Source organism: Callithrix jacchus, chromosome 2 (assembly GCF_049354715.1).
Source record: "Callithrix jacchus isolate 240 chromosome 2, calJac240_pri, whole genome shotgun sequence".
NCBI lineage: Eukaryota > Metazoa > Chordata > Mammalia > Primates > Cebidae > Callithrix > Callithrix jacchus.
The window spans coordinates 24949955-24967252 of NC_133503.1; the positions used below are offsets into that span (position 1 = coordinate 24949955).

At 34.7% G+C, this 17298-nt stretch overlaps 1 protein-coding gene across 4 annotated transcripts in view; it reads left to right on the forward strand.

Moving 5' to 3' along the window:
• Window positions 1-17298, forward strand: part of GABRG2 (gamma-aminobutyric acid type A receptor subunit gamma2) — a 99416-nt gene that overhangs the window by 22247 nt on the left and 59871 nt on the right. For all 4 annotated transcript variants that reach the window (XM_078365740.1, XM_078365741.1, XM_002744135.6 and 1 more), the window contains exons 2-4: window positions 9922-10073; window positions 12607-12674; window positions 14763-14983. In XM_078365740.1, coding sequence (XP_078221866.1) covers window positions 12633-12674; window positions 14763-14983 — 263 coding nt within the window. In that variant the 5' untranslated portion in view covers window positions 9922-10073; window positions 12607-12632. The remainder of the gene's footprint in view (window positions 1-9921; window positions 10074-12606; window positions 12675-14762; window positions 14984-17298) is intronic.

Below are 17298 nucleotides of genomic sequence, written 5' to 3' on the forward strand. Positions count from 1 at the left end.
AAGAGTCTCAAATATAAGCCGATTAATGACGAACAAAGAAATCTAAATCTGTGTCAATGTTTCCCAAATTCAATGTTTTCTGCCACATCTAAGTAATACATGGTCATTCATGACTGAACTTTTTTTTAGAAAACAAAGTACCTTTCAATAAAATAATTTTATTTAATGCATTTAATAAATACAATACAAACTGGAAATCAGTGTCAGCTTTCACACTAAAAGACAACTGCAAAGTAAATTCAATATACCAGAACAATATTATCAAATTTTAATTATGTATTTTGTCTGCCAGATATGCCAAGCTAGCTCTTGTTCTCTTTAGAAGGCAGATTAGCAAATTAAAAGGAGTGGCTAAAGACAAATGAGAAATAAACTGAGACTTTGTCCTCAATATAATTAGATATGCTGAAAGAAAATTAAAGAGGCAAAATCTTTCTAATTATATGTTTCAATATCTTTTAATAGTGTACCTATGTGACACTTAATTAAAATTGCCTGTGTACTAGGGCAGGTGTCCCAAGCTTTAGGAAACACTAATTTGGACCTATCTTAGTACATAAATACCGAGGATGATGGTATTTTGAATTTTCAGTTTACCATGAAACACTATAGTAAGTGACATCTGACTTTCCTAAAAGCAGTTACCAAAGTAATTATTTACTCAAAAAAGAAAGTCTAGGTGGTTCTGTCATACTCTCTTGCAGTAGCTCGTTTACAGCTGCACCTTAGAATTATTTCGATACTAAAGTCTGGGTCTCATAGAGACCAATTAAAGCAGTACAAGAGGTAGGCCTTCAGCACTGGTGTTTGCTGAAAGCCCTCCACTTAATATGAACACAGTCAGGGTTAAGAATGACTGGTATATGTCCTATTTTGAAAATAGTAATATGCAGCACCTCACACATTTTTAACATATTCGTCATTATATTAATTAAGAAATAAGAAGTATTTCTTACTTGATATGTTTCTTGATGTTAAATAATTACATCCTTCTCTTTTTTGGTTTGCATATCTTCTGTGGTTAAAATTGGTCTTGTATTTTCCTAGAACATGGCAAGTAATGCAGTCCATATATGTTTCTGGAGTGAAGGAGAGGAAGCCTTCCTAGTTACACTGACTTTGTCACCATGTTACCATTATAGTCCAGTAAGAAGTCAAGTACAGAGTGTAAGTTCTGCCGTATGATAAAACAAATGCTACATTAGGCCAGAATATTTATGAACTCATTTCAGGTTACTGCCTTTAAAACCTTCCATGTTAGTGTGTAGTGTGCAAGACAAGCTGTCCCAGTTTTCCCATGGTCATGCAGGGTATGAGGTCACCAATATTGTATGTAGCAATATTTCACAAATTTGCATTGTTATCCAATATTTCATTATATGTACATGCCATATTTTATTTATCAGCTTTACTGTTGATTTGAGTTCTGTTTATTTCTGTATGTGACAAATAATGCAACTGTGAACTTTCCTGTACATATATTAAGTGAAACAAAGTCATAGCTTTTATTCTGCAGCCAGGTATGCACAAATGAGAAAGTGAAAATACTACTTTTAACATGTTGTAAATAATTACACTGAAGAGCTTTATAAATAAGGAGATAAATGAGAAATATTCCATTTTAATAATCATTTGTTAACATTTCTTTCTAACCACAATTTAGCCTGCACATTTTTCTTTCTATTCTACCCAGCAGCCATGGACATATGACATGATTTTAGGATTTGTTCTTGCGTTAACCTTGGCTCTTTTTTTAAATTACTTTTTCTTTTTAACTTTTATTTTAAGTTCAGCAGTACAAGTGCAGGCTTCTTGTATTTATAAACTTGTGTTACGGGGGTTTTTGTACATCACACTGGTATTTAGCCTAGTGCCCATCAGTTATTTTTCCTGATCCTCTCCCTCCTGCAAGCCACCCTCCACCCTCTGAGAGGCCCCAGTGTGTGTTGCTCTCCTCTATTTGTTCATGTGTCCTCATCATTTAGCTCCCAGTTGTAAGTGAGAACATGCAGTATTTGGTTTTCTGTTCCTGTGTCAGTTTGATAAGGATACTGGTCTCCAGCTCCATCCACGTCTCTGCAATGGACATGATCTCATTCTTTTTTGTGGCTGCTTAGTATTCCATGGTGTATATGTACCACATTTTCTTTATCCAGTCTATCTTTGATAGGCATTTAGGTTGATTCGATGGCTTTGCCATTGTGAGTACTGCTGTAATAAACATACCAGTGCATGCCTTTGTTTCATTATAGTCTAAAAAGTATTTTAAATGTATGTCATTTGAGTTTTCCCATGCAGAGAATCAACAGCACTTGAGGAATAGAGCAATGGCAACCACACAATAGCATGTTATATAGGCAGCTCCTTTTAGTATTAATTCTAATTGTTACATGGGCACATATATAAAGAGAGTGAGACACTTACTAAGTTAATTCCACAAATATTGAATCTTCATTCAAAAAATCCATACTCATGTTTTGAAACCTATTCATCGGGTGCCTTGCCAAATGCCAGGCACTTGTAAAGTTTTAGAAAAAACCACCTCTGAAGACAGAAGCAGTTTTTGCCCTTAGGTGTCTAATGCTCTGCTTTTAACCTTCATAGCTAAACTTGATTATTTTGTTTTCTATGCAGTATTAATGTATAAAAAGCATATAAGTTTAAAATATAGCCCAATGCATTATCACAAATTGAAATAAAAACCCATATAATTTATCAACTATGTCTGAAAATAAAATATTGTCAATGCCCCAGGAAACATCTTTCTTTCTTAGTTTCTGTCCTGTTTCTCTTACCTCAAATAACTGCTGTCCTGACTTAGAACACTATAGATACATTTTTTTGCCACTACACTTTATATAACAGAAGTATTATATATTCGTGCATATGAATGTATTGACATCTTTTGCTCAGATTTTTATTTTTCGAATTTATCTTGCTGCATGTAGCAATATTTCACAAATTCGCATTGTTGTACAATAATTGATTATGTGTACAAGCCATATTTTATTTATACATTTTACTATTGGTTTGGGTTTCCTTAATTCTGTATGTGACAAATAATGCAACTGTTTACTTTCTTGTCCATGTCTTTTAATAGATGCGTGAATATATTTCCTTTTGGAAATAATCAGGAGATTAAATTTCTGGGTTATAGAACACACACAATGTTCATTATTAGCAGATAATGCCAAAATATCTTCCCTCCAGCAGTGCTAAGTCCTAGGTACTCTATGTCTTTTCACTTTTGTTTAAGAAGGGTTAAAACAAAGGATAAAAACAGTAAACTATGAGAGGGAGGTGTAATCCAGAGAAAATTGACTATAATGATTTTATAATGTAATCTGACATTGATTCTTGTTTTCTGTTCCACTCACCGCAATGAGCATAGCCCTTGCCTCTTCACACTTCCCCTCCTCACCTTCTGAACTACTACAATTTTAATTTGGTATCTGTGAAGCTCACGAACTTTCAGGGAAGCCATTTTCATATTTTACGCCAGTGGTGGGTTTATATAATTAAGGTTAAATATTTATCATTTCCTCAGTCTCTAGCCACTGATAACAGTTTCATGTGTCTGATCCCATTCAGCCTAGTGATACAGAAAACAGAAAAAGAAAAAGGAGGCTTTTGGAGGGGTTTTAGAAAAGTAACTATTTTCCTCTTTTTGAGAGAGCTTTTGAAAAAGTTTATCTCTGTTTTTATGGATATATACAAAGAAGCATAGAGGTGAAAAGTTGTACCCAGAGTCTTGTGGCGACATAGATACTTCTCTGGGTTGAAGTTGACACCGTGAAGAATAGAAGAGAAAGACAGAAAAAAAATCTAAGATTTTGAATACATAAATAATTGAGTCAAATCTCCCTGAAGCTCATACTACCTTAGAATTTATAATTATACCTGCCAGTGTCTCCCAATTTAGTTTGAATGTTGTGATACTTACAACCAAATTCATCTTAGCTAATAAAATCCCACAGACATTTATTTGATATGCATCATTTGAGGCTGTTAATAAAGTAAACAATTTGCATTTTATATATTGGAAACTAAATGTCTGATAATTGATTCAGTCAAACATACCAACAGCTGTTAGCCTAATATAAAAAAAATAAACAGGACTTGAGGTGAGAAAGCCATTTTAAGTAGGACAATTTGTTAGCAGAATGGTTTATTTTTCTGCCCTAATTCTACCCTCTTTGCATGTATGCACTCATGTGCACACATTCATGCACAGAGCACTGTCCGAACAGGTTCTGCACAGGAAATGGACATGTCCTCACTGGAAGGAATAAAATCCCATGGGCCATTGAAAGACCTATATGAAGCAACTAGTGCCCCAATGGCCCTGTCCATTGAACACCACCATGTCTTTAAAGAGTAGCCAGCCCTCCTGGATAGTACTGAGTGGAGTCCCCCTTCCCATGATCATATGCTGAGTTCCCTATGCCTTCTGAGGATGTACACTCACCTACTCTGCCTGTTCCTATGCTGTTTACCAAAGCCCACCTTTTGCAGTGGCTAGAGGACATCCTTTAAATTGAACTAGCTTATACATGTACCTTGCCCCTGCTAAATACACTGCTTTCCAAACAGAGGAAAGAGTTTAAATGAGGCAGATGATCACATCCATTAAGTTAAATGGCAAGCTTTGCTTTTATTCCTCAGAGTGGGGAGATCCAATCATCACTATCTGCAATGACAAGTTTATGAAATCCGAATGTTATTAACTTTGTGCTAAACACATCATGTCTTTTATTGGACTCAGGCATAAACTAATTTATTGTTTTAAGGGAAAATGGGCTGGAACAATCATTTATTTTGGATGATCTCATTGTTGGATGAATGTATAGCCGTAGATTCTTTGGTCCCAATTTCTTTCTCAAAACCATGAAAAGTAACAATTAAATGTTTAGTTTTGGCCAACTAACAGTGACTATTATGACTATTATGATTGTAACAGTGTTTCTATATCTGCAAAACAGGAATAATTACAGGAATATCAGTGTTTTAAGAATTAAGTGTTTTGAGGAATGTGTGTGAAATCTTTAAAGTTATATGTAGAACACAATGAATATTTAACAGTACCTATTTTCAATATTATTATTTCTCCTAGGAAAACTGGTGAGCAAAAAATTTATTTCCACAGATCTCCATTTAGCATACACTCATGAAATTTATAGTTTAGTAATGAAAACAGGCAATAGACCAGTCAATAAATGCACATTGTGATAAATTCTACGAAACAGTCTCCTGGTAGAACACATGATGGGTGGGTGGGTGGGCAACAAATGTAGATAAGAGTCAGAAATGGTCTCTATGATATGATGTTTGTATTGAAACATGCTAAGTAGTAGATTGAGGAGTGGAGCAAAGGAAAGTTTGAAGGCAGAAAGGATAGATTCATGCAAAGGTTCTGGAGTTTGGCTTGATTTTCAGAACTCAACTAACTCAGGTAACATGATGATATAAGTAACAACAGATTTCTGTATTAATGATTACTTTAAGGCATGGGATTCCCACTAAACTTTACAGCCTCTGGAGGCTTTACAGAATCTGGAGTAGCTGCGGGTCCTTCTGCATGTGGCAAAGGAAGGGATAGAGATTTATGAGATATAAGAAGTGGCTATTCAAAATTTAGAGTTAACAGTGGAGCAGAAAATCCAACGCATGGGAATTTTTAATAGAAAAGGTCTAAGGTATCATTTTCCCAAGTATATGTCTTGAGAGATTTATTTTGACCTATAAAATACTTTGCATATGAACTCATTGCACTTCTAAAATAGTAAGCCAAAACTTGTACCAAGAAAATATTAGTGAAACCAATGTTATAAAAGAAAGAAATGCTGAAAATGTAAAAATAATTGAAGAATACAAATAATTAATTTTTTAAATTCCACTGCTTACTGGTGTTAAAGAAAGATAAATATACATTCAGTCTTATTATGCCAAGCACCTATAGGTTTAAAGATACCTGAACAAAAAGACAAATGCCTTTATTTCTCATCCAAATGTTTGCTGTTCTACTATCCTGGGTAATGACTAGATTTTCCTTCTCACCCCTAAACTTAGAACTTTATTAAATATATGGAAATCTGAAATACCTAGGTGGAAATTTAAAATTTCAGAAACTGCATGATTAATCTTCACAATGGCAAACATCCAGAATATGTACCAAAATTAAAATGTCTTGAATCCTGTACACAATTGTGAGCAACCTCTCATCGAACAATCTCTATGCAGTATTTGTTCTGTTTTATAAGCCACTTTTGTTCTTCTAAATAGGATTGATTTCTACTTCTAATTACAAATATGAATTCATGTTTGTAATCATGCCTAAATTCAAATTATGCATAAAACTGTAATGAATAATCTAATATACAACATGAAGATTCAGATTTAGATCTAAAGTAGTAACCTGAGACTTCGCATTTTTAAAAAATCCCACCCCAACACATACACATACACATACGTACAGAGCCAAGAATAAGTACCATTGATCTAACCATTTTATTACTGAGATTCTCAAATATTAGTATGTATGTGAATCATTTGAGAAACTTGTTAAAATAGCAATTCTTATCCCGGGGTCTTCGTGTGTCCTAGAGTCCTGCATTTCTGGCAAGCTCCCAGGCGATGCTGCTGCTGTGGCCCCAGGCTCTCACTAAGGTGGCTTTCTAATAATTTTTTGAATGTTTTCAAAGATGAAATCTTTGCATTCTTTTCTGACACTATGACTCATAAACTATCATTCAGTTGACAAAAATGTCTTTATTATGGTTAGTTAATTGAAGGGGAATTTTAATTTCAGTTATTTCCCTCTATACAAATATTTTCTGATTATAAGTTACCAAGAGAAGTAATAACCTCTAAAGACTGTTTCATGCAGGTAGGTTCCTTTAGCCAGAAATTCAAGTATGTGTGCTCTCTATCTGCTCAAATGTTGAGTGAACTCCTTAAATCACTATCAATCTGTTCTGCCCAGGTACTCTTACGGGGTCCACAATTCCACAGCATGTCTCATCTGATGGTCAGACTTCGTTATTCCTAGATAGCTTACCTGCAAATGCAGAGGTTTTTTTTTTTATGTCCAAAGCACTCTAGAGAAATGAGCTGCATAACTTTAATAAAAGAAGTTCCTTTTTTTTTTTTGAGACAAATCTGGAAACAATCCCAGATTTATGCATCAGCTCTTTTAATTTAGACCTCAGCTAGAAAAGCTGTGGAAAAGAACAACTTCATTCATTTATAATGTAGATGGCCATAATTTTTTTCCTGAAAAACATTTGTTTTTAGTTCTTCTCAGCCCTTATTGTATTAAAAGTCTTGATGCAGCATACGTAGATGTAGGTTTTTGTTCCATGTTTGGAGCTGGTGTTATAAATCTAGCAGTGGTCACTTGATAAAATTATTATAAAATTATGCTATTGATTAATTAACAATATAATAATTGTTATGGACTTATTTTCAGTACTGTGTGCTACGCACTGTGCTAAGCACTTAAGCATCGCCTTAACCTTACATAAGAATGTAATGTGAGAACTAATATTAAACCTCTTTTAAAGCTGAAAACTTTCAGGCTTAGCAAGGTTAAATAACTTGCTCAAAGTCATTAACAGTAAGTGCCAGGCTAGACACAAATTGAGAAAGCAGAGCTGGCCTTTCCTAATTCCCAAGTATATACTTTTAAGTATTTTACCTCTTGATGGCTAAGTAGACATCCTGAAGTGTTAAATAAAAGTTGGTGATGACTCTGAGGGAATTGTTGGAGCAATTCGGGAAAAGCAGGCTTACCTCTAAAAAAGTATCCCTTATGTTTTCACTTTATGTATTTTCCCTCCTGGTCTGCCAGATAATCATAATAATGGTAATACAGCATGGTTATACCTGATTCATTTATTTGTTGGTATGAGGAGGTGCCATAAACAAACAAACTGAACAATTAGTACATATCCTCTTTCCTTGAAGAAAATTTAATAGGGTGCATGTGTCTGATAGACCTAAAAGAGAGAGAGATTTTTTTGAAATGGCACTTTTGCATGAACGATTTAAATGGTAATAAATTATATTATGGCATCTGATGAACCAACCATATTGTTTTCTCATGAATTATTAGAGGGATTTGAAAATTACTTTTCCAGAGAGCTTTTTTTTTTCCTCAACCAGTAAGATTTGGGTCAGAGGATTAAAGCTCTATTAGGCAGAGTTCAGCAGTACTCTGGAGAAATGATGAATTGAGGCCCAAGAGGGATTTTTCTAGCAGCAAACTGGCCTCTGCTTGAATGGAGGCTTTTCTCTCTGAGAGCTGATAGAAGCATTGCTCAGCCCATCATACTCACTATGGGCATTCTGTGAAATTAAAGATCGTTTAAACTTCCTATGCTCACTAAAGTACAAGATGTAAGACACTGGGTATGTTGGGCCTTTTGCAGATGTATTTTTATAGTGTTTCCTAGTCACAAAGCTTAAAAAGAATGAAAAAAGATGTTACTATAATCACTTATTAAGTTGACCCATGGCAATAATTACTCTTCAGATGTCAACCTCTATCTTTAATCTCAAACCAGATTAATCACATAAACATCTTACTTCTGCAATATTAACTCAAGATCTATATATGCCTATGCACAGAAAACATGTATGTGTTTGTGTACACACATACATACAGACATAGGTATGCATATTTAGCTACATTGTATGTGTATATAGATACTTGATGACTGAGAATAAGTGAAGAAAGGTAATAAATCTGGTTGGAGAATATATGAATATATACATTTATTTATTCAAGGTAAAGGTGGCAGTTATGTGATAGGTGACAAAATTCATTTTATACTGTTGTTTAGAAAAACAAGGTGAAGATAGGAGCAGGGTGGGAAATATTATATTTCAAGTTTGTATTTTTTTTTATTTTACTTTAAACTGTAGAAGTAGCCAATATTTATTGAGTGCTTATAAAAATGAAATGATAGCTTTTGCAAGGGTTTGTGTTGCCCCTCGTCTGGAAAATATCATCATCTTGGCAGGGTTATCTTGGGACTTGAGTTAGGGGGAGAGGTAAGCTATAAGAATTCTAATCCCTTTCCAGAGTCATTCTCAGGTGGCTTCCAGCCCAGTTGCTAAAGGGGTTTCTGATAGGTTTGGGCATAGTAAATATAATCAAAGAATATTATGTGGCTTTTTGATCAGTTATAACAGGTCATTTCATTTCTATGATTGTGGTACATTAACCATCGGTATGAGTTTCCAGCCTAGAAAACTTTGCTATGACAAAGGGTGGTTTAAAGTCTGTAACCACATTTTTCTTCATAGTACCAGGTTCTTAACAACCAAAGATAAATGAACTGCCCTTGCCTTCAGTGCAAGTGAGGGGAAAAAATATGCATAAACACACCCTGGGGGAAGCAAAGGCAGAGAGACTGAGCTCTCTCCTTAGTGTTCAATTTAGTGGGGAGAGACATGTCTGACAGTTCATGGGAGGGAATCTAATTTTCAGTCTCTTACTTTATTAATAAGTTGCAACAAGTGAACTCCTCAAAGGAGGAAAGAGGAGACATTATACCTGAATTCTTAGACTACATATGATGGTTTAGCCATCACTTTCACACAAATAGTTTTTTTTATAATTACTTCAGGAGGCTGGAAGTAGGCAGAAAGAACATCAAATATGGGAAAAGTAAACATAGCTAGTGAAATATGGTGTATTTGTACATGGGAGGGCAAAGAATTCTGAAAAACTAAAGTGGGCACTTGAATAGATTTAGTCTCTGTCTATGCAGTTTTATTAGAATAACCCTCAGATGAGATTTTCAATGTAAACATTGTTTCAATCCTGTTTTATTTATTCTTTTCCACTGGTGGTCTGTGGATAAAAGTCAACTTGAGTGTAAACTATGTGTTTTTTGACCAATGTTTTTTTCTTAGCTTCACTAGCCAGAAATCTGATGATGACTACGAAGATTATGCTTCTAACAAAACATGGGTGTTGACTCCAAAAGTTCCTGAGGGTGATGTCACTGTCATCTTAAACAACCTGCTGGAAGGATATGACAATAAACTTCGGCCTGATATAGGAGGTGTGTTAGTCTTTTGTGTTGCGCTATAGATAGGGTCATATAAAATTATCTATTTTATTAGAAAAAAAATCAGTGTACTTCAAGAGCAAGGAAGACTTAAACTATACATTTTTGTGTGTTGTAAAAGTAGTGTTTAAATAGTATACAGGCCTAGGAATGGGAGGGTGTCAGTAAGTTTAAAATGAAGAAATATTATTTTCAAGTGAAGCTTGAGAGCTAGAGCTAGAAATTCAAATATTCCTAGATATCTCAGACTGAGGCTGTAGGAAAAAAAGCAATGATCCCTTTATGAAGCAAGGTAAAAAAATCTCCAGAGCTTCTGCACAGCAAAAGAAACAATCATTAGAGTGAATCAGCAACCAACAGAATGAAAAAAATTTTTCGCAATCTACCCATCCGACAAAGGGCTATTATCCAGAATCTACAAAGAACTAAAACAGATTTACAAGAAAAAAAAAATAAAACCATTCAAAAGTGGGCAAAGGATCTGAACAGCCACTTTTCAAAAGAAGACATATATGAGGCCAACAAACGTATGAAAAAATGCTCATCATCACAGGTCATTAGAGAAATGCAAATCTAAACCACATTGAGATACCATCTCATACCAGTTAGAATGGCGGTCATTAAGAAATCAGGAGACAACAGATGCTGGAGAGGATGTGGAGAAATAGGAACACTTTTACACTGTTGGTGGGAGTGTAAATTAGTTCAACCATTGTGGAAGACAGTGTGGCAATTCCTCAAGGACCTAGAAATAGAAATTCCATTTGACCCAGCAATCCCATTACTATGTATATAGCCAAAGGATTATAAATCATTCTATTATAAAGACACATGCACACATATGTTTATTGCAGCACTATATACAATACCAAAGACTTGGAACCAACCCAAATGCTCATCGATGACAGACTGGACAAGGAAAATGTGGCACATATACACCATGGAATACTATGCAGCCATAAAAAACGATGTGTTCATGTCCTTTGTAGGGACATGGATGAACCTGAAAACCATCATTCTCAGCAAACTGACATAAGAACAGAAAATCAAACACCACATGTTCTCACTCATAGGCAGGTGTTGAACAATGAGAACACATGGACACAGGGAGGGGAGCATCACACACTGGGGTCTGTTGGGGGGGATACAGGAGGGACTGTGGGGTAAGGCAGTTGGGGAGGGATAACATAGGGAGAAATGCCAGATATAGGTGATGGAGGAATGGAGGCAGCAAACCACATTGCCATGTATGTACCTATGCAACAATCCTGCATGTTCTCCACATGTACCACAGAACCTAAAGTGCAATAAAAATATATAATATATATATATATATAATTAAACAAAACAGTAACAGTAAAGAGAGGATATGTTGTTTGCTTGTTGCTGTGTAACAAACAACCACAAAATCTCAATGGCATATGAAAATAAACATTTCTGTTACACTCCCCTGGGGGATATACTAATCTGGGCTAAAGCAAGCTGGAGCTGCTTATTTAGGGCAACTATACTGTACATGTTTCTTGTTCTACTCCTGGGACCAGTGACTAGCTAGGAAACCACTTCTCATAGCAGAGTAAGTAGAAGCTCATAATGCTGAATGCTTAGTCGTAGCACTGGCACACTCACTTTTGTCTATATATTATTAGCCAAAGCCAATCAGATGGTGAAGCCCAAAGTCCAGAGGGGGAGGAATAGCCTCACCCAGGAGAAGGCAAGAATGTGAATACCAGTTATAGAGAAGAATTCAATCACCACAGAGAGTTAGGACATGATACTTTCAAGGAAAATAAATAAAGAAGAGACTAACACTCTGGTTGTTCATTAAATGTTAAATAAAAATGGAGGCCATCCATTTGGTCATGGATATCATAGTACAGATTTTAAATATCATTCGTCTCTGTCCAATAGGTGTATAATGGGTTTCCATATGATTTTCTCATATTATCTATGATATCAAAGTGTACAACAAATCATTAAGGAAGATTAATTTTGTGTTGGTGAGACATATATGAGGATAATGTGGTCATAAAAGAAATTAACAGGGAACTGTGATCCAAAAACAATTTATATTACCCATTTGATCTTTATGTCCACTTCATGTTCCTAATGCATATTTTTTTCTGAGTCATTAAGAAATTATATTTCTATATGGGTCAAGTCAGGGACATGTCCAAGTCAATTTCAGAGCTTGAAGGAATCATGGTAAAATTCAAAATATCTGAGAGAAAGGTGGAGAAATGCTAAGGGTAACATTTTCTAATTTATTCATTTTTATGTTAGTTTTAAAAGGACAATTGGTTTCAAAACTCTACTATGCTTGCTTATTGCATGTGCATGCTTTAAAAAGATTTTTTTAAAACAAAATAGTTATTCAAATGTGGCAAATTAGTATGAATTAGTACAAATTAGTTATGAATAAATTACCTCTAATGTAGCTAAATAAATCTATTCTAGAAAACAAAGATTAAAACGTTAAAATCTTGTACCCTTCTATGTGCAAACATTTCTGTGTTTCTCTTTACAGTGAAACCAACATTAATTCACACAGACATGTATGTGAATAGCATTGGTCCAGTGAATGCTATCAATATGGTGAGTTTGCAAATAAAATTCTTTGTCTATATTATTAGCATGTTTGAGAGAAAATGTGGTGTCTTGGAAATAGTAAGGAACATGCCAGCAAAAAAATTTAAGTTTAAAACTTTTGAAGTGAAATATAGTCTTCCAGATCCCTTTTTTATTGTAATATAATTAAATTTTAAGTATTTTTGTCATCAGAATTAAATAGGATCATACATATATAATTAATTTGTGTAAATATGTTATGCTGTTGAAATTCAACAATTGGTGTTTACTTTCCAAGTTCTACTTTCTACAAAATAAGATATAGTACTCCACTACTTATTAGAATATTAACGGTGTGAAAATAGCATAGTTTGCTTCAAATCAGAACTGTTTCTCAGATAAAATCGTGTGTCAGATGTAATAACGAATGTAATTCTGTTCCTGATGTAACACTTTCTACCCAAATGTGAAATACAAAACTAGACTGGAGTCCATGATATAATAGAGAATGTAAAATATAGTAGAGCCCAATGGAGTACAATATAATATAATGTAACATAATATTCCATATTATACAATATTAGTACAACGATATATTATAGTGATACTCTAACTTTAAAATGGCATTTAGCAAGTAGCAATAAAGATACTCTGCTGAGTCAGAAAGAGATTGCTATGCCAGTTGAGGTGACACACCATCACCTGCATACTCCAAGCTAATTAAGTTTGCTTGCTTAATCATTAAACAAATTCGAACTTCTTTGTAGCTATCATTCGCAGAATCTTTAGAGTTCTTATATAAATTATAAATATCTAAGAAGTAGAAGCTATATAGGTAGTTTATTTAAATGCAGAACTGTCTTTTGTTTTAGGAATAACAGTCCCCAGCACTGTTCTACCATCACAGTTTGTGAAATATTGGTTTTCAAAATCAAAGGTTTTTATTCATGGCTTTTCTGGCCAAAATGTAGAACAGAAATGAATTAATTATTCTTTCTCCTGGCACATCACTAATTGGTTGATAAGGGATTTCATAAAACAGGCTCTTTTCTCATTACTTGCACACTGTAAAAATGAAACTAAATGGTGAACAAGGGTGAAATGGCTTACCGGAGTAGAAGTGTAGTTAATCGCAAGGACACCCAGTGGGAGGTGGTGCAAGGAAAGAAAACAGAACAATGTGAATGAGGCAAAAGACTCAGCCCTAATGGTCTGAATTTCACACTGTATCTGCTTTTCTTTTGCTGAAGTCAAGCTCTCTCCGGCTTAGTGATATGTATACTTGATGGAAATAATTATAGTAATTTGTCACTATAGCATTTAAGAATGCATTTTGTGATAGAGATTAGCACAGTATTAGAAATCATTTTTAATTGGTTAATTTCCTCTTGTTTAGAGAAAAGAATATTATAAATAAATAGTGAAAAAAACACCCTCTCTTTTCTTGGGTGTTTGCTATCTACCAGGCATGATGCAAAGCACCTTTTGTTGATTCCGCTTTTCTATCCTAACAAGGACTATTCAGTTAGGTTCTTCAGGATCCCCATGTTAATATAGGCCCAATTGAACTTCCAGATTTCCTGCTTAGGACTTTTTTCATATTCTGAACTTTGTTTCACTCTACAGCAGTGGTTCTGAATCTGGACTTTTTTTCCCTCTCAGGAGACATTTGACTGTCTCTGGAGGCAATTCTAGTTGCCATTACTTGGCAGGATTGAGGGTGGGTTTGGAGGTTGCTACTGTCATCTAAAGAGTAAAGGCCAGAGTTGCTTCTAAACATCCCACAATGCACAGAACAGCCCTCATGGCTTAATTAGCTGGCCCAAAACAACACTGCTCTATAGACATGGAAAGTAACGATTGTATCAAGGCTACGCCCTTTTGCCAGAAATCACTTTGACAGGTCTACTTTTTCATATAAGTATCAAACATAGCTGCAAAAGATGGGTGAGATGGTAGACTCCTCAGCAAAACTCCAGCTTTCTTTTGGACTATTCGAAGCCAAGATAGCTTTGCTTCATACTGGCAAAGAGAAGGAGTGAAATATACTGATATTTAACAATATGATCTTACTGTGTACACATTTTCTGTTTTATCGTTTTTTTAAAAAAACAGGAATACACTATTGATATATTTTTTGCACAAACGTGGTATGACAGACGTTTGAAATTTAACAGCACCATTAAAGTTCTCCGATTGAACAGCAACATGGTAGGGAAAATCTGGATTCCAGACACTTTCTTCAGAAACTCCAAAAAGGCTGATGCCCACTGGATCACCACCCCCAACAGGATGCTGAGAATTTGGAATGATGGTCGAGTGCTCTACACCCTAAGGTATTCTGTTGTGAAAGGAAAGGAGTAATTGTTAGAAGAAAACAAACAAAAAATGCAAAAATCAATGATAAGTCTCTAAAAACAGAAACTTTAAGACTACATCAGAGTTGGCATGTTGGATCAAATAGTATATGACATCACCACATTAGTTTTCTTCTTTCTGTTATCAAAGCACTAATTATAGGCAGAGCTTATTTCCATGACTGCTGTGAAAACTACTTTTTCTCAAAACTGACCTAAAATTTCCTTTGCCTTTCAAGATCATCTGACCTTTGTATCTGTTCTGGTTTTTCTGTGTATGCATGTCCTGGTACTTTAGAACACAAAAATTAAAACACAACTAGTCATCCTTGGGACTGCCAGCTCTTACGCTTGGAAATATCCTTATTTTGAATGACATAGTTGCTAAAAGAGAAGTTTTGATGTGTATGTCTCCATGCATCCTTCTCTTTTTAGCTTCTCAATAGCAAGCACCTAGAATCTATTGTATTTCATCTCCTGGCACCCCTCTTCCCATTATGTTAATAGGCTGTTTAACTTAATTTATTGTCTATCTTGGGAGAAAGTTGAAGGAGCTATCTTTCAGTCTCTGAAATTAAATTTAAAAATTAGAGTAAAATGCTACTTTAATAAAATAATGATTTTATGCCATTATCTTAGCACTTGATAAATTGCATTTAAAACATTTTACATGGAAGTTTCTCATTGGTGGGAGTACATTATTAGACAGAATAATAGATAAGTACATAGGCTTAGGAATCAGACATCGACTTTGGTTCTTAGCTCTGTCTTACTATCTGTATGAACTAAGGCAACTCTCCAGCATTTCTATGTAAAGGGGCTTAGGGACAGCTGTCTGGTAGCAGGACATTCAGCGTTCGAAGCTTTGTTTACATAGTAAGTATGATGTTTTTACATAGTTACATTTTTATTTAGAAAAATTAAGTGAGAACTGATGGAAATTATTGGGAAGGAAAGCACAACCACGCTGTCCCACTCTGTACTGTCTCTCCTTCTACCTTGACACCACAACTGAGCAGACTCTTATCTTTCATTTCTTTAATTTCTATAAAACAGAGATATTTATTCTGATGTTACAGATTTGCTATAAGGACAAAATAGGTTAATAAGTAAAGTGACTAGTGTAGAGCCTGATACATAGTAAATATAGAAAATATTAAAATTATTTGTATATATTTTCAATCAAAATAAGAATACTACAATTCTAAATCTTCGTATCTGAGAACATCTAGCTTCAAAATGATTCATGTTAAATGTGATTGCTCAACATACAAAATATAATACTTGAAAATGGCTCCAAAACCTTTATCAGTTATATCAGTTACCAGGAAAAAAATAGCCACAATTCCAAAATAAATTCATTCCATGCCTTTTATATTCATCATGGCTTTCATCAACTTAGAGATATAGTAATAACTGAATTTATTTTTATATATTTTTATTTAGACAGGGTCTCACTCTGTCACTCAGACTGGAGTGCAGTGGCATGATCTTAGCACACTGCAACCTCTGCCCTCCAGAGGTTCAAGTGATCTTCCCACCTCAGCCTCCTGAGTAGCTGGGACCACAGGCACATGCCACTATGCCCTGCTAAGACTTTTTTGTATTTTTTGTAGATATGGGCTCACTATGTTGTCCATGTGGTCTCTTACTCCTGGCTTCAAGCACCTCAGCTTCCCAAAGTCTGGGGATTATAAGCATCAGCCATGGTTTCTGGCCAATGCCTGAATTCAGAATCTAGTGGGTACAAAATTCCCCTGATACATCAGAGCCCAGTTCAGCTTTTTAAATATGAAGTCAATCATACTATCTCAAATGACTTTATTGTTCTCAAAACATTGTAGTCATTTTTGGACTTTTGTTAATTTGTGGAATCGCCCATTAGTTAATTATTAAAGCCATCTCAAAAGTGTCACTAATGGAGATTCAATCAAAGCTTGAATGGTTACTAGCCTATATATATAGACGATTTTGTTCTGGCTATCTAAAATGAGCTATGAGTGTGTTTGTGTGTTTTTGCGCATGCCCAAAGACATTTAGAACTGTATGTATGTTTGTATCTGCAATTATATTATTTGCAATTTGAATAATTCCAGTTTAATTTGGAGTAATACTATTAAAATATCAAATTTAATTATAACTTCCTTTTTGAGTAAAACTAATCTTCCCTTTGAAGAGCATATAAATATACAGTAACAATTATTAAAATCTCCATCTTTGAAGGTAGATATTCCTTGGTCCAAATTTCAACTGTGCCTCCAGTTATATGACTTTGGAAAAGTTCAAGAAGAATA